This window comes from Drosophila grimshawi, unplaced genomic scaffold, assembly GCF_018153295.1.
Source record: "Drosophila grimshawi isolate 15287-2541.00 unplaced genomic scaffold, ASM1815329v1 contig_44, whole genome shotgun sequence".
Classification (NCBI taxonomy): Eukaryota; Metazoa; Arthropoda; class Insecta; order Diptera; family Drosophilidae; genus Drosophila; species Drosophila grimshawi.
Genome location: NW_025063240.1, coordinates 1210250 through 1235196, shown reverse-complemented (window position 1 = coordinate 1235196; position 24947 = coordinate 1210250). Strand labels below are relative to the sequence as shown.

The window sequence follows — 24947 nt, the reverse complement described above, 5'->3', positions numbered from 1 at the left end:
TTTACGCAAACATGAAGCGGACTTCAGTCTGAACCTGATATTAATATTAAATGCGCCAGTTGGACTCTGCATTAACTGGTTTATGCCCCGTGCTCAAATTCATATTCGCATTTCTATTCAAATAGTATAATGAATGAATGACTAGCAGCGTGAGCTGTGCTGAGAGATTTCACAAAGCGAAATCAAAGTTGAAATTTAACAAGTGGTGCCCAGACAGAAACTCACTTCAAATAAAATAAATAAATGATAAGTATTTCAACAGCATTCATTTATTAATTTAATTAAATTTAGAGTTAGTAAAACAAAAATTAATCAAAATGACAAAGCTTTGTTGAAAATGCAATTATACCTAAATCTATTTTTAAGCCAAATTCGTGAAGTGTTAAGTTTGCGACGACCAACAGCACTAATAGCGGCACATTACAACACTACATTTCAAAATTTTACAACACTCAGTCGTTGCATAGAAATAGTTTAAAGTAGCATTCAAAATTGTGTTCCAAATAAACTCGCATTTAGAGAATTAATACCAGTAAATAAATAAATAAATCAAATACGTGTAAGAAATAATTATGTAAAATATAAATTAATATTAAATATAAGAAAATTTATGTTCCAAATAAACTCGTGATTGGAGAATCAATATCAGTAACAGTAATAAAAACTGTGAAAGAATTGATAATATAAAATATAAATTAATATTAAATACAAGGTAAATAAATACTAGTAAATTGTTAGAGGTCCTCATCATCATCATCGTAATCAACAAAGACGAGCTTCCTTTGCTTGGAAAGCACAATTGGATCCTTACTTGGAGTTGTTCCTCCTTGCTGAGATTTGGCTGGAGATTGGGCAGCTTTCTCAGTTGACAATTCAATTAACTGGGTCTCTGGCACATGAACCTCCATTTCCGGCACAACACTTCTGGGTGAGTAGTTGAAACGGAAGCGTTTCAAATACTGCGGAGCTGGTGGCACAATTCCATTGGCATGAAAAGTGACAATTCCGTGAATATGCAACGGACGGAGCAGGCTGCAAAGCTGGATGAGATTTATGCGATTCGGCACCGGGGACCACTGAAGCTTCTCCAGTGGGTATAGCTTATCTGGTCCATCGAAGGGAGACTTGACAAGGACAGTCACTTTATAGCCGGGCTGCTCAAAGTGTCGCAGATCTGGACTCAAACTTTTGTAACTCTCCAGATAGTTTCCTTTAAGACTGATGTGACCATAGAGTGTCGCAGTTTGGGCGAGTCTTCGGATCAGATACTCATAGCCAAGGAGGGGTATCTTGAGCACGGTTTGTTCATTTTTGGTGATTGCTTTGGCTACTTCTTCAAAATCAATATGTTTAAATGTCTGATCCACAGCCTGAAGATTTAGGAAGAGCACCTCGGTGCCCTGTGCTATCCATTTCTGGTAGCTAGCATTGCCCATCAGCTTACAGAGATCATCCTGCTGCACAGCAGAATAGTAGTAGAGCAATCTTTCTCCATGCAATTTACGGATTAGCAGCATTAAAGCATTTTCCAGCTCATTCCCGGCACAGAGCATCATCTCCAAGCGTTTGCCATCGCTGAGGCGCACCGTAAACGGTTCCGAATTTTTGACTATGTGAAAATCCTGCTCCGAAATGTTGGCCGAACGGGAACGCAAATAATGCAGCAACTGAGTTGCAATTGGTTGCAGTGTATACATCTTGCAGAACTGTTTGGGCAGTCTGTCCACTTTCTCCTCTAAGCCATAAAGATGCGTTATGAATACTTTAATGTGGCTCTCATACAGCTTTGGTATATCATCCAAAACAATTTCGGGATAATCCTTGAGACGCATTTTGCTCAATTACACTAAAATGAGAATCAAAAAATTGATATTTTTAAAATTAATTTAGTATACTTTTCAATAATAAGCTAATTTTAATGATAAAAGTAGAGAAATAGGGAACAATTCATGAATGTTTATTTACATAATATGCAGTCGTACCCAATTTATGACCTCTTTGGTTCAATCACTCATAAGCGGATACAAGACTGATGGCCTATAATTGATCAATGTGATCCCACTGACTCGACTTTGACTTTGCGAAACTTCCCCAAAACGAAATAAAGCAAGACCAAAACAAACTAAACAAATTAAAAGGCAACCAAAGACGGCAACAAAAACAAACAAAAATCATTCAATTTTGGCACGCCGAAGAAAAGATACCCTTTATAAAGAGAGTTGTACTAGCTTTTTTTTTATAATATAATAAATATATTTTGAAATAAATTAATAACTTGAACTCGGTTTTTAATCGACTTTTAATCAGTTTTCCTGTGCAATTTGAAATTAATTTTAATCTGACCTGAAATATTTGAGAAATATTATTCCGTAACTTTTGATTTTTGGTTTTTCTTTTCTTCTGTTTTTTCTTTTCTTTTTTGATTTTTCTATGAAACATAACAAATAAAATACAAATTGTTGACCTTCGTCTGAGAGGCTAATTAGCTTGTCATTTATTAAATGTAAACTGAGATATCTTATTCAATGTCACACATTTTGTGACAGAATTATAGTAACCTCTGCAAGTGTATACTCATAAATTGTGAAGCGTCTAATTGAATGACAGGCAATGGCATAGATTCGAAATTGGCAACAAGACAGCAAGCCACGCTTAGCTCATGAAAGGAAAGACGTCAGTGGCACAACCCACAATCTGGAGATTTCGGTATCGCTTTCAATGTGACCGCCAAAACGAGTCAAGAGCCAACTGCTGCTTTTTGGTTACCTCACAGCTCAGCTTCAAAGTCAATAGAAAAACGAAGAAAAAAAGTGTAAATTATTATTACGTTGCTCTCCTGCTTTACTACTTTGGAAAAGAAAGCAGCGTGGGGGACGCTCTGGGGTCTTTGGGGTCTCTGACCACACTCAGGGAAAAAAGTCGTGATACATTTTACTAAACCTAGTCACCCTATTATTCAGAATGTAACCTTCTAATATTTAAGGGAGCGACTTTCTAAAAACTCTGGTTTGCATTTCTAAATTTCAGGATGGGTATTTATAAAATTTAGGAAAAATAAATTCTATAAATAGATGTTGTTTTCTGTGTGTGTACATTGAAACAGTTTATATTAGTTATTCTGTTATATCTTATTATCAAATATTAGCATTTTGTGATTTAACATATACACAAACATTTAACATAGTTTATAAATTCATATAATTTAATTTGAAAACAAAAAATCTGCCAGATAAACTCTAATATAAAAGCAGAGCTCTTAAATTTCATTACTTTATTATAATTGGCATTTTTATTTCTTAAAAAAAAAAAACAATAAAAAAAAATCGGAATACTTTAACATTTTCTTAGTCTTTTTTCGTAATATTTAGAAGTATTTTCGAAAAAATTTAATTTTTGGTCGATTTACTAAAATTAAAATATTTTTTTTTTCTGAGTGTAGACTAGAAAATTACTCAATGTCGCTTAAGTTGGCTGCTGCTGGTAAATGCCACCGTTTTGTCTTGTTTGCTGTCTTCTTGCAGCTCTGCGGAGTCAAGTATATGGCTGGCTGCTCATTCAGCCTCAGCCCGGTTTCAACTTTCACTCTTCGAGCGATGATTTGCTTTAGTGACTAATTTGCTTGCTGCTCGCTGCTCGCTGCTTGTTGACTGCAGCTCTTGGCTAATTATAATTAAGCCATTTGGCTGGCTAACTGACTCGGTGGCACCCAGATTCGCTACGAGTATTGTACAATTACTTACCTGGCTACTTATGAGACTTACGACAAATGTGTAACAACTGATTGATCAACATGTAATGCACCTCTGTGTGATGTTAATTGAAACATGCACTCACATTGGGGTGAATGAACTCTATCCGAGTTACTACATCTATCAACGAACCCTTTATGAGAAACAAATTTCAAATAGTAATCAGTCTTTGTATTCATTTGTATTTTTTTTTAATGTCAATGAAATTGAAAGTGATTTGAAAAATCCAAATTTTCCCCATTTTATTATACTTTGCTTTGCTTACTGAACCAATCTTTAAAAACCCAATTTTGCACATGTTGTGATAGATTTCTTACCTTACTTAACAAATCTTTAAAAGCCCAATCTTCCCATTTTTTTTTTACAATTTTCTTTCCTAAGTAAACAAATATTGAAAAATCCAAATTTTTCCCTTTTTGTTACAGAAATCTTTCATTTCTAAACAAATCACAAGAAACCCAAATTTTTCAAATTTATTTATAGATTTTCTTGCTAAAAAATGTTTAAAAACATGATTTTTCATTTTTTTGATAGATTTTTTTCTTAACTAAACAAATCTTTTAGGACCCAATATTTTACATTTTGTTATAGATTCCTTTACTTATTAAAACAAATTTTAAAGGTAGTTTTCAAATTTGTGGACTTTAGCTTTAAGATGTTCGCCAATGTTTGGGTTTTGCCCATTTGTAAATGTATCGATTATTTATCGATTGACGTAGATCGTTGACCTTAACACTTTTTCTTGACGCAGTTTCGTACCGGGGTAAATTCCCCGTTTTCAAGACTCTTGCTTCAAGGGCATCGAAACAAAAATGCGTTGGAGGGCCAGACGGACAGCACGATATATCTATCATCATCGTATAAGGCCTTTGACGTTTCCCATTATGAATTGCCCTCTTAATTTAACATAATTTGTACATTACGTTTGAGGTGTTGTGTAAACCATTATTTACATACAAAGGTAAAAAAATGATGTTCCACAAGCTGTTTACGTCCTTTTATATTTAATAGCACTCTTTACATTTCAATTCATTTTAGCCCTCTTCTAGCTATCTACTCTCTTTACATTTCAATATAATTACTCAGTTACTCTCTCCATCAGCTCAGCTCTTTCTCCATTTCTTCTCTTTGTGCAACTCCATAAGTAGCTGCTTTAATTTCAAAGTTTCGGCAATAATTTCACTCTCTGCATCATTCGTAACGGAGCTCACGAGTATCCCCCTACCCCTCACCCCCTTTACCTTTGCTCATCCTCGTTTAGCCAGTTAAAGACCCGACTCAGAGGTTCGGCTCAAGACACGACTTTGACTTGGCGCATGCTCAGCGTCGGCGTCGCGTGTCAAACGATCGCCGCACTCAAAGCCGGAAAGACGTCTCGTTGGCGCATGCTAAAAAACAAAAAAAAGCCAAACACAAAAATTTTGTTTCGATTTTGTTCGTGTTTCGGTTTCTTTTTTATGTGCGCAAGTAAAAAAAATACGACGAAGACGAAGAAGTGCAGCCAGTAAGTGGAATTAAAAGCCGAAAGTGTGCAAAATCAAAGGCGGGCTAAACAATTTGGGTGTTGTTGAGTGTTAAACAAAGCGTGGCAATTGTGACAAACATAAATGCGAATCGACCAATTTTTAAGTTCAACCAGCCAAGAAATTAAAAGAAAGTTTAACTTGTTTGAATTGTTGTGCAAGTGTATAAAGCATTAAACATTGCGTAAAAATTAACCAACAAAAAAATAAAAATAAACAAACAGCTGAGTCATTCAACAAATCGAAGCTCTGCCAAAAGGTGGGGGTGGGGCATAGTTTGACGTACTCGTAGTAAATTAAGCAGCACTGCCATCTGCCGGCTGTCAGCTGCACTAAAGAATGCACAACACGTACGTTTTGCATGTTCCATGTTCCATGTTCCGTCTTTAGCCTCAAATTGGAGCCCATCTCAAGCGTTAAGTGTCGTTTCGTGTAGTTCACGGGGTGTGTGGGGGTGTGGGTGGCAACCCTAGACCAATTCGATGCATGTTGTGCCAGAGTTGTACTCGAAGCATTTTGTGATCCTAACACCTGCTGTCGTCGCTTCTTCTTCTTGCTGTAAGCACCCCACCTCCGGGTCGACCGTGTCTCGTTGCAGGCTGTCTTCCTGTTTTAGTGCAGCGCCCTCTGTCGCCTGTCGCCCGTTCGAACTGCAAATGCAATTTTCTCGTAGTTGCGCTCGTTGCTTGGACCATAAAATTTTGGGGCAATTACAGTTACAGCTACAGCTGCTGTGGCAAGTCTGTCGCCAGCTAGTCAGTCCGTCAGTCCGTCATTCATGCGGGTGTCTGTGTGTGTGTAATTGCATTAAATTTAAATTTTATATGCGAGCACAACACATTTGGCATAGTCGCTTCATTTTTTATTACGACAAGCATAAATAATAAATTTCTGCTGGTTTTCCAGCGGTTTCCAAAACAACTTTAAGTCTTGCACGACAATTTTTGAACACTTTGTGCGTCATCTCTCTCTGAGAGACAACCTTGACTTCATTTATATGCAAATCGAATGAGTCCAAAAACAAAACAAAAAGCACGCTTTGTGCATAAAACATTTGTGGTGAAATTTATGGCAGAAAAAAGTGGCAAGTCCACAATCAGTTTGGCAAGATTAATGAATGAAACGACTGCTAAACAGAAACTAATAGCCAAACAATCAATAGACCAATAATCGAATTTATATCAGTTGACAATGCGAAGATGCTATATTGATATATGTATGACTTTCACTGAATTTTTAATTCATTCACATAATGAACGCAATGAAAATATAGTGAAATTATATTAATGTATATAGTATTCAATACTATTTAATTATGATAATATTGTCGTCACATTTGTAACGCATTGAAGGAAACGTCTCTGACTCTACATGTTAATATATATTCATGATCTCTCAGCACTAATCAAGTCGACTGTCTGTCAGTCTATCGGTATTTGTATATATATTTTTTTCATATAAGCAAACTCCATAATTTTTAAGTAGGATACTATAATGCAATGGTGACTGATAAGACAGCTATATCATATATCTGCCATAGAAGAAATAGCTCGAAATATGAGTTTAAAATAATGGGATCGAAATAGGCGTTGACATATATACATTTGACTTTTTATAATACGATATAACCACACAAATGAATATTCGAGAGAAGTCGACTAAGACACACCCTGCACCGAACTGATAAACATATACGTTTTCATCCAATCTTGATCAAATCCTTAATATGTCAAGTTATATTAGATGTCAATTTTAAGTCCTACTTTTTATTGTGGCTTTTAAGGACCTGCCTTTATAATTATGGCCAGATATCAATATCTATCGATATTCTCGACCACGTTTCGAGTTATCGATAAAATAAAATAAATTTGATAGATTTTTTTGCGTAAGGTGTGCAAGAACCAATATTCCAAATTTCAACATCAGCTTTTTAATACAGATGGACACGGCTAAATCAAGAATATATATATATATAATGTGGTCAGATATGATGCCTTCTGCTTGAGACATACTTTTTGCAAAAAAAAACTTAATTTTTCCCAATTTTAATGAATAAAGGGGATTAAAACATAATACTATTTTGAATTCCTGACTAAGATGTAAATTTCAGCAGCTTAACTTCGAATAGCTATTTTTTCTTGTTTTAAAATAGTTTAGTAGATTGGCAAAAGATTAATTTAATTTAATTTATTATCTTATGGCAAAAATATTAACATACGATGTACAAGATTTTTTATTAATCTTGAGATGTACTATGATAAAGTTTATTATTACACGTTCAACTCACGTGTTTTGGGTACATTCAGAATAAAATTGCATTCGATTTTAGTAAATCGAAATACTTAAGGCGCTAATGGTTAATCACCATATTACACATAAAGTAAATTTTTAAAAAACATGGGTTGCATTTCTAAATTTAAGCGCTTTTTCTAAAATTTAGAAAACATTCGTCTAATTTTCAGGGTGTTTGTTTTTTATGTGTGTACATTGAAGAATTCTTATATATTTATTGTTACTTATGCAAAATTAGTATTTTTAGACTTCACATACACACAAAAATTATAAAATTCCAATTATTTAGAAATGTTTTTCTTAACAATATAAAATATTTATAAAAAAATATCGCCATACTTTTAGAATAGTCGATTTTGTGTAAACTTTTCTAAATTGTAGAAATGTTTTTACCAATATTTAGTAATTACTTGTAAAAATATAAAAACTTTATTAGGCCGATATTTTTCTGAGTGTTCTCGTTGTAAGAAAGAGTTTTTAAGTGTAGGCCGGCAACTTCTCCAGCTATCAAGTCAAGTTTAGCTATTAAACATCAAGAGCAGCAGCCAGTCTGAATGCGTATTAAACTTTTAAGGCCTGCCAACGCTCAGTGGCAACAAATGGCGACAAATAAAACGTCACAATAATATGAATAATTTAGCACAGGGCTCAAATCGCACCAGACAAAAGCCAAAAAGAAGATGCAGACAAAGACTGAGACAGAGTCGAGTTGAGCACCCAAAAGAGCTAAAGATTATGGATATGATAATACGGCGTAGTCATCGTCGAAATAAAGCTGATGATTACGGCGCCGAGTAGAGTCGACTCGAGATGTGGCATGCGGCATGTGGCTGCATAAACACGGCGCAATCATAAAAAATGGAATTAAACAAATGTCAAGTTGTCGCAGTCGCAGTCGAGATCTCAACGAGCACGTGAGAATTGCATTAATATGAATGCAAATGCGCTGCATTCCCCAAAATTGCCCACATTCCTCGTTTCGGGGGGTAAATCTATAAATTTATGTGCAAATGTTGCGAGAAATTTGCCACGAGGACTCTAGAGAAATTCGCAATCTTTTTCAGTTTGTACACTCAGAAAATCGCTCTAAAATATAGAAAATATTTCCATTTGTTACAATTAAATTTCTGAAAAAGCGACAATTCCAAAAAAATTGCGATTTTATCTACTTTTAGAAATATTTCGAACTATTAAGACAAACATTTTTAAACGGAAACTGGCGATTTACTGAAATGTAGGGCAATTTCTTTTTCTGAGTGTAGTAAAGGAGATGGAGGTGACAGCAAGTTTTTATGTTATTATTGCAGGCGACGTGCGAAAAGTGGCTTAAGCTTATGAATTGCTGACGTTAGCTGGGGATTTTCACTGATTCCAAGAGACACCACACAAAACGACAGCAACACCAACACCAACACCAACATCAGCCACCCACAGTTGAAAGAATGCAGTTTGCACAACAGCCACAAAGTATGCAATGGAAAATTGCATTTCTAATTATCGCGTTAGTCGGCGACGTGTCGTGCATAAGAAATGCGGACGGAAATGACGAGTGAGTTGAGTCCACTTCCAACTTAATTTATGCAAATTTCATTGAACTCAACAACTCAAATGCAAATGCAAATTTACGCCCACTTTTCGACAGGCAGAAACACATTTCCGCAAAGCTCAAAAACTTTTTCCCCTCCGAGCCGCTGCCGGAAGTGAGCCCCAGCCGTCGACAGAAAGCGGAGATCTCGGCACGGGTGACAAACGGCGGATTTCGACCCTCGCAAATGGTGGAGTTTACACCGTCGGATGTGATGCAAGGCGATATCCAGCACCGTTATCCACCCAGCTATCTGGAGCCCGACTACAAATATCAAGTGTCCAGCACCTCGGCCAGTCTTCAACAACAACAGTCAGCCTTCGATAAGCAGTTCTCCTTTCCGGATGAGACAAACACCTTCCACAGCTATGGAAGCACACAAATACCCACAACACCCGTGGTCAGCTATCTAGATCCATATCGATACACAGCCACGCCTCCAACGCACAGCTACATTCAAAATGATCAGACGTATACGGTGCAATCATCGCTACTCGTGGGCAGCCATGCGCCACAGCGACCCCCCCAGGATGAGGTGTATCTGAAGCGGCCCGGCTACGTCTTCGACGAGAGTCCATCGACATTTTATCGCCGACCTGCGGCAGCTGCAACAACACCCAGTTCGAATAAGATCTCATACGATTCACATGATTATCCGCCGCCCAGTTATGCCTCACAGCACACATCCAATTTCAAGCCACAGCAGAGTTTACAGCGACCGATTTACCAGCGACAGGACATAAGTGGACATAGACCACAATATGCCACATCGTCTAATTATGCAAACAACTTGGGTAATTATTTGCAGCGACCACAGCCAAGTTATGCCAGCCACTCCAGCCCCAGCTCCAGCTTCAGCTCCAACTCCCAGTCGCCCTCGAGTCCCCCACACTATCAGTATGAGCCTCAGCAGCAGCAGCATCAGCAGCAGCAGCAGCAGCAGCAGCAGCAGCATCAGCAGCAGCATCAGCAGCAGCATCAGCAGCAGCAGCATCAGCAGCAGCAGCATCAGCAGCAGCATCAGCAGCAGCAGCATCAGCAGCGACCTGGTCACAATTACTATGAGTATCAGATTGGTGAAATACCACCCCAAACACAACAACAACATCAACAGCAACAGTTCAACTATCGACCAGCTCTACAAGCCACATATCGACCACCTTATCAATACCAGCAACATCCCCAGCAGCAAACTCAGCAGCAGCCTTCATCTGGACTTGGGTCTGGTGGCTTGGCCACTTTGGCTTCGCTCTATGCGCCACAATTTACGAATCTACTCTTGGGTGGTGGCACTGCATCCACCTCCAGCAGTCCATTGGGCAGCCTCTTGGGGGCTTTCACAGGCGCACAACAACACACACAACAACACAGCCGGCCGCCCAACACACAGCTCATTAGAGCCTTGGAGAACATCGCACGCAACGACGACTTGCAGTGCGTGCCCAAGGTGCTCTGCCAGATGATTGCCGGTCAAACGTTACGTGGCCAACTGCCGGGCTTTATGACGTCTCCAGCAATAACAAAGTGAGTACACTGATATACACTTGCGATAAAAATTATATCACCACTCTCACAAGAAATGATTTCAAAGGTATCCCTCTGAAATTTGTAAGCTAAAGAAACATTTGAATACGATTTTAAAAGTGGAAATGAAAAAAAAAAACATAATTTTATTTACTTAACTTGTTTCTACTTATTTAAATTTTATTATAATTAAAAAATTAAATGAAAATGCGTAGGTGGTGCTATTATTTTTTCGCTACTTTTTTACACTTATCCACTCAAACGAAGAAATTAAATTTAAATATATATTTTTTTAATTTAAAATTATTTAAAAGAATTCCAGAAGCAGTACTGCAATTTATAGGGGGAATACTAAATAATATATTAAAAATCAACATTTAAAAATATTCAAAAAATAAATGTGTTTTTGCATTCGGAAGAAAATATATCATAGTGGTGCTATAATTTGTTTCGCAACTGTATTAACCTTTTCTCTGAACACTGAAAAAATACAAATTCACAAACTGCTTTCAAATTTTCTTAAGTTAAGCAAAGAAACATCTTGACTCGAGTAAAAATCAATCCTAAGTTGAGAGTTATGTTTTGAAAAGAATAGACTATAACTGAAACGCTTTCTAAATTAAAAGTAGCTTAAGTTAAGCAAGTCAAGCAATCAATCATGAATTTATTTAGATGATTTAAATAACAAAACAGCATCTGTCTAAAATTCCTACGTTTTATAAAGTTTTTTTTTTTTGCTCAGTGTACCAGAGCTGCCGCATTTACCATTAGGAATAATGTGGCCAGGGGCTTTACTTGTAAGTAAATATTATTAAATTTACATGCCCCCATCCCATCCAACTGGCAACTGGCCCGTCTAATTTCAAGCAAGCGTTAACTGGGATTAGGCTTCATTATGCAAGTCGATCTGGCGCCGACCGAATATATATTGATTGTTCTTTGAAATGAGGCAGGCTCTGATTGAGTTAAACAGTGTTGCCACCAAGGTGGAAGGGTGGAAGGGACGGCAGGCTGTGTGTCTGCAGCAGTTTGTCTGTAAATTGATATTGTTTGGCTTCTCGCTTTACTCAATTAAGTCTTATAAGCCGCCTAAAAGGCAGCTGGGCAACATTGGTTAGCTAATGGGAAATATAATAATTAGTAGGCCTGAATTTAAGGTGGAAGGCTGCTCGACAGATGTGATCGAATATAAATAAGCACATTTGCTCAGGGCATTTCCTCAAATAATGTTAAATATTCTTAAATACTTCAAGAAAAAATATTTAAATATAAAAAAAAAAAACAGCTATTTTCTCCACACTCACCAACTATCAAACTATCTCAAGATATTAAATTAAATAAATTAAATAAATAAAAAACAAATAAGTAACTTAAGCGATAGTTTCTTGGGCAGCTTTTTGAATAAATATGGAAATCAGATCCGGCTGACTCCTCAGCAATTACAATTGGCAAAGTTTCATAAGGAAGTATTTTAAAGAAAGTAAGTAGTAATTAATATTATTATTCGATTTATTATGCCCAGTTCTGAGCCTATAACTCTCTCATGAACCCTAATTACCAACCGTATAATGAAGCAATAAAGCATTTAAAATATTAGGTTCCACTTAGTGAAAGATAGTGTTAAAACAAAGTAGCTGTAAAATGTTGCACAAATCTAATAGTCTTAAATTAAATTTAAGCTAAGGATAGATGCGTACAACTCTTTTCGGCTTTGCCCCTTTTCAATTTATTATTAATAAATAATTAATTATAAATACTTAATTCTTGTATTCTGTGAAAGTTTTTCTAATCTGTTCATTTTCGTTTCATTGCGGACAGCTTCCTCGCTGGGTTCCCAGTCGCCTCACCTGCTCTGATTTATGGACGAGCTGCGCTGCTAGGAATTAGCGGCGGCGAACGAAGCTGCGTCCAGACCTACGAGAAATGTCCAAAGAATGAGGTAAGCTGGCTGTTGGCATACCAATCAGGGGTGTTTAATGATTATTAAAAACTTCAAACTGTCTGGCTCTTAAATAGATGGAAATCATTCACTATCTGAACAATCATCGCGGCGGTTTCTTTAAGTTCTTCAGCGAACCGGAAGAGCAACCAGCAACTCTGGCACAACAATCTGGCGATTCTGGCGGCAGCTCATTGTTCAGCATACTCTCAGCGCTGACAGGCGGCGGCCAGGGACTGGGGCTGGGGCAGGGGCAAGGGCAAGTGACGCGTACAACACCACGTCCAGTGGCGCGACCCACGCAAAGACCGAGCACGGACATCGCGAATGGCATTGGCAGTTTCTTTACCCAAGTGCTGTCCGAGTATTTGAATGGCGTCGAGTATCAAAGGAGACGGAGGCGAAGGAGTCTGTTGCCAACGGAAATTAAACGCAGCATTCAAACGGATAATGGTCGCTTGATGCCCCTGGATTTTCACGATGAAGAAGACGACTTGGATACGCAGACACCAGTCAGGTTTCAAGATGATGACGAGGCGGAGGCAGCCCAGGCACACACCGAACTGATAGGTGTGCTGCAATTTCCCGAAGATGCTGGTGAGGGTCGAATACTGCACTTCAAGAACATTGAAAGCGAGGAACACAACAACAACAATGACAATGGAGCTGTGCGATTTCCGGAAGATCAGAATGACAGCCAGAGCAAAGTTATCTATGAATTCAATCGGGTTGCAGCTCAACGTAAATTGAGATTTCCCCAGGACCAAGACGAGGCCAAAAGACAACAACTGACTGAGGGATGGGCAGCTGTGCTGCCAAATGGATTAGCCCTCGAGGATTATAGCGTGGAAAAGAGGCGTGGCAAGCGTATTGTGTTCAAGGACACCAATCAGCACCTCGACGAGTTGAGTGACGAACGTCTCCGAGAAGAGCAAATAGCTGAAGAAGCAGATCGATTGAGGGAAGAACAATTGAGGGAAGCATGGCTTAGAGAAGAGCAACAAAGTGTGAGAGAGGAACAATTAAGGGAGGAGCAAGTCAGAGAGGCAAGATTGAGAGAAGAGCAACAGGATCAAAGGGAACAACATGCACCACTGAATGCTGTCTATGAGGAGTCAGCACCACCTCAACGCGGTGCTCGAGTCCTCTTTCCCGATCACTACGAGAGACACATACGCCGTGGCAAGATCCTCAATCGACCCACCTATGCACCCACCTACGACTACAATAATCGTGCCGAGGAGAAGGAGCAGCGCTTTGTGGTCAGCGACGAGCATCGACCCAGTTCCTATTATCGCCTGGAGGAGACGTCGACAGACTATCAGACGAGTGCCCAGCACAGTTTTATGAACTACGGGGAGTACATGCCAGGGAATACTGTGCGATTCTCCGATTCGAATGACACGCCCACCTACAATCCACATTACAATCCCCATTACAACTATCCCAATGCAAACTACATTAGCGATAACCGATATAGCAGCGCCTATCAGACGACCTCGACGAGGAGACCCAAGCACGAGGATGATAAGAATATATATGTGAACAACTCAAAGGGCGTGACGGAGTATTATATTAAACCCGATGGACGCAAAGTGTATCTGGGTAGTGGATGAATTTTCTAGGGTATATCTAGCATATATATATTTATATATATACACTACTAACTATTAACAGTCGCCAGGCAGTTCCCATTAATTTTAGTATTGTACATAATTGTTATCGCTTCAATGCTTTAAAATATTTATTAAATTCGTTTTTAAATAATAAAAAAACCGAAAGAATACACAAAACGAGAAATCTTCAATCTGACTGGCATTGTTTGTTCAGCAAATCAACAAGCAGAGCGATCAAATGAAATATGCAAAAGAAATGGCACATAAATCCAGAGACAAACGGCGTCATCGCTGGGAATACGTTTGAAAAATTAAATGTGATAAAACGCGGAACAAACAACCAAAAAAAAATACAAATAAAATAACCCGCACACAATTTCAGATTCGTTTTCGTTTTTTCTTTCCCCAAATGGGGCGAACGTTTTGCCAGGCTCCGACTTCATGGAGAGCCACAGCCAAATCACACAAATATGCAAAGTGCAAAAAAGTGCAGCATATTTTTGTGCGCCAGCACACAGAGCAGGGTTGTCAACGTCACCAAAGCTCAAAGCAGCGCTTGTTGTTGTTGTTGCCCTTGTCTACATTGCGACGCTGTCGTGTCGCTTTATTTACAGCACTCTCAATAGTGCCTGCAAACATATGCAACGAGTTAATAAATAGCAAAGCAAAGCGCCTGGTGGTCGGAGTTGCCCCCATTGGGGGCACGGGTTATGGTTAGCGTTGTGTATTTCACCAAAAGCTGTAGTTGCTGTACGCGTAGCGCAACAAACGAGAGCCACAAATAAAGCAAGAAGTTGAGCTGTAACACAACTGAAAGGGGTAGACTATGGAATACTCCCTAATCAGGGAATGACTTCCACAAAATTAAGCTCTAACTTATTTATTGTTGCATGAGCTCCCATAATCTATTATTAGTATTAAATTCCATTTTTATTTTGGAATGATCTCATATTTTCTTAATTAAATACCATAATTCAATATATTTACTTAATCACTCAATTCTACTGTTGTATTTTTGAGTTTTAAAGGACTAGCTCCCATATTCAATATTAAAATCGATAATTCCATTTTATAAGCTTTACTTTAATATTAAGTTCATTTTTTTTATTTTGGAATGATTTGCCATATTCTATTTTGTTTACTTAATGACATTATATTTTTATTTAAATCTTAGGTTTATTTCAATTATGTGGCAGTTCATCATGGCACCTCAGCAAGTTTAAAGGGTATTCGGAACAAGTCTGTGGCTTAATGCCTTGCGTCAACAATTTGTGAGGGCCGCTGAAAAGTATGCAACTGTTTTTTTCCGTTGCACGTTGCATGCTTTTTGGCGTATCAATTTTTGCCTGCAACCCAGAATAATGGCTAGCAAGTGAAGTGTGTGTGTGTTTGAGAGTGGATGTAGTGTGTGTTGTGGTGTGGGGCGTAAAATGCATTGTCCGAGCAACATTTCGAACTGGACTGCGATGGAGGGAGGATGTGCTCTTAAAAGCGCAGGCATGCCACAGCATATGCACATAAAATTTTCGGTTGATTTTTGTTTGTTGATTTATTTGCTTATTCTTCATACATACTTACTTAAGTCTAAGCCTATGCTGTCTGTCGTTTAAATTATAACCCCTAAAAACAACTAACAGTACGAATTGATGAAGAGTGAAGATAGACGTAGTTGGAGTTGGAAAGTATGTAACAAAGATGTCCATGCAGTTGACTGTGACTGACTACACGATGCGATGATGCAGAGAGAGCCCCCCTACAACTAAAAAAAAACGAAAGCCCGCCCATTTTTGGAGTGCTAGATAGTCCTTATCGTGGCTGTGGAGGCGGCAGTGGTCCAGCTCCTGGACATGGCATCCTTTTGGCCAGGTGCTTGCAGAGCGGCACATCCCGCACAGCATCGCCGATGAAGAGCGAGAGCAGATACCATTGTTTCATGCCTCCGGTTGATTGCACTTTGTAGTTCCTGAGTGGCATGTAGCATGTTTGCACAGAGGAGTTGTTTCCAGTCAGCCATCATCATCATCATCATCATCATCATCATCATCATCGGGCACAATAGTCGGCAACGAAAGCGGATTACAAAAATAATTACTTATAAGTAGCGAGTAAAATACACAAGGCTCCACCACCAAAACCCAATCCAAGTCCTGGTCCAGGACCATATTAAAAACCAAAGTAATTTGCACTTCACTCTTGCAGGGCAGCAAGTGGGTTGAGATGCCTTTTGGGACAGCACCAAGACTCACAGATTTTACGGTATGGGTTGAAGTGAATGACATGTTAGAGACTTGTGTTGTATTATGAATATGTTTTTTTGTTAATCAGTTTGCATATCATGATATCCGTTTACTTAAAGCTATCTATTACAGTTGCGAACAATGATTATATTTTTCTACCTTATGATTGAAAAAAAACAAGCCATTTGTTTTGCAATATTTTCAGAGGTTGATTTTTCGTTTAATGTTTAGTATTCCCCCCAAATTATATATTTATATATTTATTGAAAATAATTCCAGGAGCAGTACTAACTTTAATTTAAAGTGGGAATATTAAACAATATATATATTGCATCGATTATTTACTTATAATTTTCATAATTATACCTGCACATTTGATAAATAGTGCAATTATACTTTTCATTCATTTTCTTCCTCCTTCATAAAATTAAATTTTTTTTAATTTTAATTTTAATTAAATAAAAAATAAAAAGTTGAAAACGGTGAATAAAATTAGAGTTATTTATGTTATTTTTTTTTAACCCTCTTCGACTTCTAAAAACATATTCATAAGTTCCCTAAACTAAGTCATCTTTGAAAACACTTCTTGTGAGAGTGGTGCTATTGTTTTTACGCAACTGTACATAAATCATAACATTAGTTATTGTCAATAAATTTATAATATGCAAATACTGAGAACTTTACAATACTCAAAAGTAATTATTTTTGAGCACATTTGATGACGCTCACTTTCTATGTTTTTATTTCTTAAACCACATTAAAAATTGATTAGGCACCAAAAAATATTTACAAATACTTTAGTAGAAAAAATGTATATAAAAATGTCAAATAAATGCAAGCACAAAATACCTGCAACAAAAGTTAATCACCCATTGAAATCAAGTCAAGTAACTAAGTTTTTAAAGTACCAATATTTGTGAAGAAATTCATCAACTCGGGAAATTTAATTAATTTGATTAACATATATGATTTTTTGAACAAAGGTCAGCTTTTCATTTCTTTCATTTTTTTGTAATTATATTTTGTTTTTCGTCAATTAGACACATCTTTAGGTATCAGCATCCCAGTGTATCAAAATTTGTTTGCTGATTACTTTGTTGTGCGATCCTTTGGTCAGCAGACACACACTCAAATTTCACACGTCTGCCATGGGATAATTTAATCAACTCAGTAACAAACACATCTGCAGTGCCCCCGGGCACAGATATGAAGGAGAGAGAGACGAGTGTGGCAAGCGCAAAAGGTGCAACAGCATCGAAAATATAACTGACCAATGCACAAACTGAGAAACAGAGCTGAAAGCGTTCCCCGCTGTGTGCTTGCATAAATTTAATCAAAAACTTTAATCATATTTTATTATTACAAAACACGTCGTGGGCAAACGAACAAAACTTCTAATGCCAATTACATTTGCAGCGCAACGCAAAACTAAACAAACAAGAAGGAAGGTGAAGGCAGAGGTGCAGGGACAGGGGGGACAGGAGAAACAAACCAACAAACCGACAAACGACAGACGTTGAGCACATTTCAAAAATAATTTTGAATATTTGCTCTTGACACGTTGGGGCATAGCACTTGGGTCTTGCCAGGATAGCTGCCACGGGGTCTGGGTCTGGGTCTGGGTCTGGTCAGAGACCAAACGGGGTGTGGCAAAGAAACTTTGAGTGTTGAAAATTTTGCATGTTAAGTGTGAAAATGTCAGATGCATGTGCAACACATTTGGGGCTGAGGCGAGTGCGATATGACACAATATTAAATGAAATTTACAACAATGGCCGAAACTATGAATGCCAAATGTTGCGCATACGACACGTATGCTATAGATTTCTATGCTAACGCTTTTAAACTATCTTTTGTTTGCCAAAAATAAACAAGTATTAAATATTTCAAAGAGTTGGCTACTGCAGATATTAGTAAATATTTAGTATCTCAGCTGAGCAGCAGCCAGTCCGAAACTTTAAGACTTCCTTTATTATTATGGGAATTGTAATAAAAGAAGCAAAAAGAATTAATTATGAATCAGAGCAAAGCGAGACGGGTTTTCAAAGTGCCAAGATAAAAGAGGGAAGACGCAAATGAAAACCAGTGCGGAAAAGAATAATTTCCTCAAGTTGAAAAACGTCGTGCAAACAACAAGTTGCATTGCATTACCATGACAATAGCGAATGCAGCAAGGGCAACTAACTCATTAGGAACTCACAAATTTATGTAAACTTACAAATTGAAATCCAAAGCCAATGATGACATGCACATTTAAACTTTGCGAGTAACAAGTACGTGAATTCAGCTGCAGACTGCCAGAATGGGAGAAGACATTAAATTATGCGCAGATGAGTTAGCATTGCCAATGACAATGACAATGAACTGAACACTGTACAGGGCAATAGAGGAATACATACAACAATAAAAATTGATTGGAAAACATTTTGAGCTAAAAACAAGTCATTCATTTGCCAAATGACAAGAACAACAACAGCAGCGCCAAATTGCAACGTTGCAATAACAAATGCAATCTGAGATGCTTCAAATGGAGGAGAACGTCAACCACGGGAATGAGCCAAATGCGCAAGAGAAGGAGAACCAAGAGAATAGGGTGAGAGAAGAGAGAAAAGTTCAAGTTGTTACTGTCTGCCAGTTGCCAGTTGCCAGTTGCCAGTTGGGAAGCCATAAAGTCAGCGTTCCACTCGAACAAGAAATAACTAAGAAAATTAAACAAGTTCTTCCAAAGCCGCAGTTCAGATGCTCTATGCATTCGACTCTGAAGAGAAACGTATTAGTAATAAACTAATTAGAAATATACTAATCTCAATTAGCTTTAAGTGTTTCTTTGAAGATTTAATACGTTTAATACTTAAAGCACAAGGAAATGGCTAAAAATTTTATTTGAATAAGAATGCACCAAAAATTATGATGAAATATTTTGCAGATACTACAAATTCAAATAAAAGATTATTGAGATCAAAATTATAATTGATAGTATGATTCCACTATCAACATTAAATGTCTATAGTTTGTAAATTATATTGCCTGTATAATTTCCCATAATTGACAACATTCTGTTCAATATTCGTAAAATATGTGCTAGAAATTCCCCCCGAGTATTTTATATTTATTGCTATGATTTATCGAAACCATTATAGACGAGTCTCCAACACTTTAAAGTCACACTTTAGTCAGAGTTAGCGCTAACTTCAGTTACAAAATCACCATCACCAACATGTTGCATACCCTTTACAAGTAGTAAAGACTTTGACCTACCTCAAGACCTCTGACCAGGGTGCATGTGCGGCAGCCTTGCCCTCGTTGCCCGGACGCCGTTGACTGGCTGAACGGGAGGCGTGCACGCGACAAGGCTCCTCGAGGATGCAAGCCTGTAGACCGAATTCGAGCTGGATCTGCTTCTGGGCCAGCTCCGCGTCGAGGGCCAGCGGATGGGCTGCGTCACGTTTACTCCGCGCACGGTACGTATCTGCAAAGAGTGGCGAAAAGGAGAAGTTTTATAGTCGTACTTAGGAGTTGACTGTTTGCTTATAGAACGCGAAATTAGTCAAAGTGGCAGCAGATGGGAATGCCAAAGTTTGCCAGCGTCTGATGCGTGGCTGATTGCACAAGTTTGCCGGAGGAGTTGAGAGTGCAACTCAGCCAAATGAGTACACTCAGAAAAATAATCGCTTTGAAATGAAACAACTCTTATATATTGAAAAAAAAAATTCTAAAATTAAGAAAAGCTTGCCTTAAAACGATAATAAAAAAATATGGCTATTGAATCTTTTTTTAGAAATATTTTCTCTTATTAAAAAAATTTCTCAGAAAAAATCCTTTCTAAAATTCAGAAGCAATTAATGAAATTTACTTTATATGTGAAGTCTTAAAATATGTTTAATTATAATATAAGTACCAAAAAAAATTTAGAAAACACAACATGAAAATTAGACACTTTTCCAAATTTTATAAAAATCCATCCTGAAAATTTAAAAATCAAAACCGTGTTTTTTAGAAAGCTACAACATAAATCTCAGAAATTTACATTCTGAATAATAAGGTGACTAGCCATTGGCGCCAAAAGTAAGACAATTTACTACAATTTGGGGCGATTGTTTTTGTGAGTGTAGCTTTGGTTTTTTCCCTGCTGCTCATCATTGCTTGTCATCAGGCACTTCGTAATGGATTTGCCCAAATAAATTGTTGGCAGCAATTCAACTCACAATTTAGCTACACGTCTGATTGTAAAATATTCCGGCTAACATACACTTGGCTGACTTCAGTTGTCGCGTTGCCAGCCTTGACCCCATTTTGGTCTGGCTAAGTGGACGTGCACGAGGCTAGCCAATTCGCCAGCCAACCAGCCAAGCGGCCATCCAACCAACCAGCCAGCAAGCCAGCCTCTGGCATTTGAGCCGCTCGCCCGCCTTTTTTGTCACACTTTTGGGTCTGGTTTTCAGCGATGCGCTGACTGCCAAGTTGAGACCAGAGTCAACTGAGGAACTTGGCTTTTGTCAACAAATGTTGTAAGACAGACTCGTGCTGTGTGCGATCGTGTTATGTTGTTACAGTTAGTTAGTTAGGCAGTTAAATAATAAATGTCATAAGTGCTTAAGTTTAATTTTATTTTAGTTGAACTTCTCTTATTTATTTATAATCTTGCTGAAGGTATTATAAATTTATTGTCTCGTTGGAATATTATATTGTATATTGTAAATATATTTTGGATCAGCATCGCCCAACTGTCTGTATGAAGTGTATAGATCGGAGCTGACCATAAGAACAATCACAATGCCAAAACATAAAGGTATTAAGTGTCGGATACCTAAATGATACATGATCTTCACAAAACTATTTATTTTGAACGAATTTCTCTTAAATATTTTGTAAGACTAAAATTCTTGTAATAAAAATAAAATAAAAAAATAACGTGAAAAAAGTTTATTTCAACTATAAATAAAATTTGTTTAAGAACCTAAGTGCGTTTAATAATATTTCAAACTTTGAACTATAATTTAGATGTCAGCAGGTTAACTCCGCTACGATAATCGTTATTTATTTTTTATTTTTGTATTTTCAATTATTTTCAACATAATGTTTTATGTGTTATAACCGACAGATCATTTTAAAATTGTTTTACGAACTTACAGTAAGTTTTTTTATGGCTCAATGACTTTTATAAACGAGATATATAATTAACAGAGTCTTTAAAGCGACCGAAATTTCAAGGGTCTGGTTTTTGTTATAATTGTTATTTCTTAAAAAAAATTAGCTCATAGTTTTAATATATATACTTTTGTCTAATCCTACACAAAGTATAAAGTAATCTTGATCAGTATCAATGGCAGAGTCAATATGGAGTTGTCTATGAGACAATTTTTCTGTATGAAAGTTTTTGTTGCTGTGCATTTAAGATTCCACACAAATGAATAGCTTATTTTTAAAGAGCATTTAAATAAATTTCTTTTTTGATATCATTATTATGATTGTCCAGTGAGTTTTCTTTAAAGTTTCGCAACACACACAACCCGATTTTAACAATGCCAAATTATTAATTTATGCACAAGTTTTGACTTTCACTTAACGAAAAGAAATTAAACGCCCAATAAGCTGAATCATGCCACAAGGCGGCAGTTGCACTTTCACACCAAAGACAAAGGGTCGCCATTTGGGGACTTACTTGGATTGAGGGAGTAGGCCAACTTTTTGGCAAACTGCGACAGACGCACGGAGAGGACAATCACCGGAAAACCGACCAACTGCACGGGCAGCTCGAACAACGGATCCGGATTCTGGGCGAGACCCTCCTCCACATACTCCAGCAGCAGGACAAGCAGCACATAGAGTGTGGGCAGCAGTGACAATGTGCAAATGTAACGTAGATTCATACTGTTTACTCTATATATATGTATATACTATCCAGACAATCGAAATGGAAGCCGAGGCAACAACTTGGTGCGCTTCAGGTCTTTGAGTGACTGAAGCGACTTGGGTCCGCTTCGAGCCGCCAAAGCGCAGCAGACACAAACAAAAATAACTAAACCAAAGAGAGAGAGGATGACAAAACTTAAGTGTAAACTACAGCAACAAAAAATAAACAATTCATAGCAAAAAAAAAAGAAGAAAAATGCTCTCTTCGCGCTGTGTAAACTTGGCGGCCAAGTTTGCTTTGCATTTTGACCAAGTTTCGTGCGGAAGCAAAAGAAGCCAAAGACAAGTGAAAGTGAGGCAATGTGGTCAAGTGGAGGGTGCCGGACGAGCCTACTTACTTATGCATGGGTGTGTACGGATGTGTGTGTGTGTGTGTGCGTGTGTGTGTAACTGTGTGTAAACAACAACACCTCAAAAAAAAAAAAGCAGACAAACAAGCTGCTGCTCAGCTGTTTGCCCAGTCTCTCTCTCTATCTGGCTCTTTTGTATTTAGCTACCTCTCTCTTTTGTCTGGCTGCAATTATGAAAAGTTATGAAATTTTCCATTTTTGTGGCCGTTACTTTTGCACTTGTGATTTCCTTTTGATTAAGGCATTTGGAGTGTCTACCGTCTGGTATGCGTTACAGTTGGCTTTGCATATCAGTTACTCAATTTGCATTCGTTACAGCCACAAAATGACCAGACCCCGGCTCGTTTCCGTTAGCTGGTTAAGTGATCTACTGCGCGACGAGTCAAAAACAGGCATTTCTATTAATAACAATTGTTTTTGTTTCATTAAAAACAAATGCATTTTGTCATTTATCTTATGTATTCTTCTGTATCGACTGATATTAATCGACATTAAATAAATCAGTGCGTCAGGTTTAACAAACCGGAAATGGAATCGGATAAATACATTACTTTATTTATTTGTTTATTTATTAAATTATTTCAGTAATAAAATTTAGTAGTGAATTTGAATTATCAAAATAAGAAATATTGATAAGATTTAAATGCATCTACTTAACGTCCCAGAACTTAAATTTCTTTCGACTTGAATTAATAAATAAATTAAGTGGTTTACTAATGCTGAATTAATAAATAAATTAAGTGGTTTACTAATGCTTAAGGGGAGATGTGCTAAAAGATATTCCAATACTTCTCATATTAGTCTCTAATACATTGTTGGCTTGTCACTTTTTTCAAACACAATATTGTTGCAACACTTGCAATAATAGTCAAATGTAGCTCATAAGTACTTACAATTTAACTATTTGTATTTTTTTACATATACTTAATAGATAAACAAAGAGGAATCTCGAATTTATTGACCACTACTTATAATAATAATAACTATTTTTTTAATATATCTTATCAAGTAATTCCCAATCTGCAGCAAGTGCCGCGACTCGCAACAGCATTCAACTTAAATTTCGGCACCTGAGCAGCAAAAAATGTATTTGACAATTGTGTTTATTTGGCCATTTAACACAATTCGTCGATAATTTTAGTAAGACAACTTAAGCCATTGTTTGCCCAACCATTTGTCAGGTGCGTGGTCAGATCTTTGGAGCACGTGCCATTGTCCACGCTTACTGCTGCGAGTAACTTGTTGTATTAATGTGCCCCACGACTTTCAATTACAAACTCATTTATAACATGTATAATAAACGATAATAAACCATAATAAACTGGACGCATAAGGTGGAAAAGAACAAGTAAAACAAGTTACGGCTTGTGAGAACCCAGTTTATAAAGACTGCAAGAAAATGAGCAATCAGTTAAGTCAGTTGGCCAGCTAGCAGTGCTTACAGTTAGCACGACAATTGAGTCCATTAACAGCATAAACAAAGAACAGTCACAATACCGATTCAATCAGTGGGTCGATAAGTTTACCAAGCCTAGTCTTGACCGACAAGTCGGCGGTTCTTTCACTTAGTCGACGGTTGCCCGGTTACGAAAGGCGGCGCCTCATAAAGCCGCAATTACACAGCTGCAACTCTGCAACAGCTCTTAGCTCCCACTCTTAGACTGGCTTACATTTGCTGCACACATTGCCGTCGATTTGCATCTACTCCTACTAATATAGGTATTGTAAGAGCGACTCTCGCATACCCTTTCAAAAACTCGTCTAACTTATCAACTTGGAAAACTATAGCTTCTAAAATTAGTTAAAAATTACCTTCAAAATTTATTTACTTATATATAATTTCTCTGGGTCTTCCCCAATCTGTGCAAAAAATTTTGCACGAGTTTTTATATCAAAGTTAAATATTACTTTTTATTTTTAATTTAATTTAGTTAGTTTTTTTACTTTTGGTAGTTTTCTGTGTTGACTGATATTCAATCAATACAAAAAAAATAAATACGAAAATTAACAATAACATGAAAATGTTTTATTTATTTTTTTTTTTTTTACCATTTTAGCATTTTACGGGCTATTTTTAATGTTGTAATAAAAAGCACATGCGTAGATAAGAACTAAGATTAGTCATTAGAATTAAATTTAAATAATAATAAATAATACGTTTAATTAATTTTTTTGAATAATCAGAATTTAAGTTAATAGTGATCATTTACAGTCTAAAC

At 37.2% G+C, this 24947-nt stretch overlaps 3 protein-coding genes across 3 annotated transcripts; 1 reads left to right on the top strand and 2 right to left on the bottom strand.

Moving 5' to 3' along the window:
* Positions 1-701: 701 nt before the first annotated feature.
* Positions 702-19777, bottom strand: LOC6558070. The gene is made up of 2 exons (XM_001985498.2): positions 19724-19777; positions 702-1846 (listed from the first exon to the last, which is right to left on the bottom strand). The coding sequence occupies exon 2, from the start codon at positions 1830-1832 to the stop codon at positions 735-737; it is 1098 nt and encodes a 365-aa protein (XP_001985534.1). The 5' UTR covers positions 1833-1846; positions 19724-19777; the 3' UTR covers positions 702-734.
* LOC6558437 lies at positions 8881-14301 on the top strand. The gene is made up of 5 exons (XM_032743561.1): positions 8881-9113; positions 9207-10083; positions 10177-10673; positions 12492-12612; positions 12690-14301. The coding sequence occupies exons 1-5, from the start codon at positions 9007-9009 to the stop codon at positions 14226-14228; spliced, it is 3141 nt and encodes a 1046-aa protein (XP_032599452.1). The 5' UTR covers positions 8881-9006; the 3' UTR covers positions 14229-14301.
* Positions 15793-22390, bottom strand: LOC6558480. Its single transcript, XM_001985500.3, has 3 exons — positions 22128-22390; positions 19724-19934; positions 15793-16191 (listed from the first exon to the last, which is right to left on the bottom strand). Exons 1-3 carry the CDS (start codon positions 22333-22335, stop codon positions 16035-16037), a joined length of 576 nt encoding a protein of 191 aa, XP_001985536.1. The 5' UTR covers positions 22336-22390; the 3' UTR covers positions 15793-16034.
* Positions 22391-24947: the final 2557 nt, after the last annotated feature.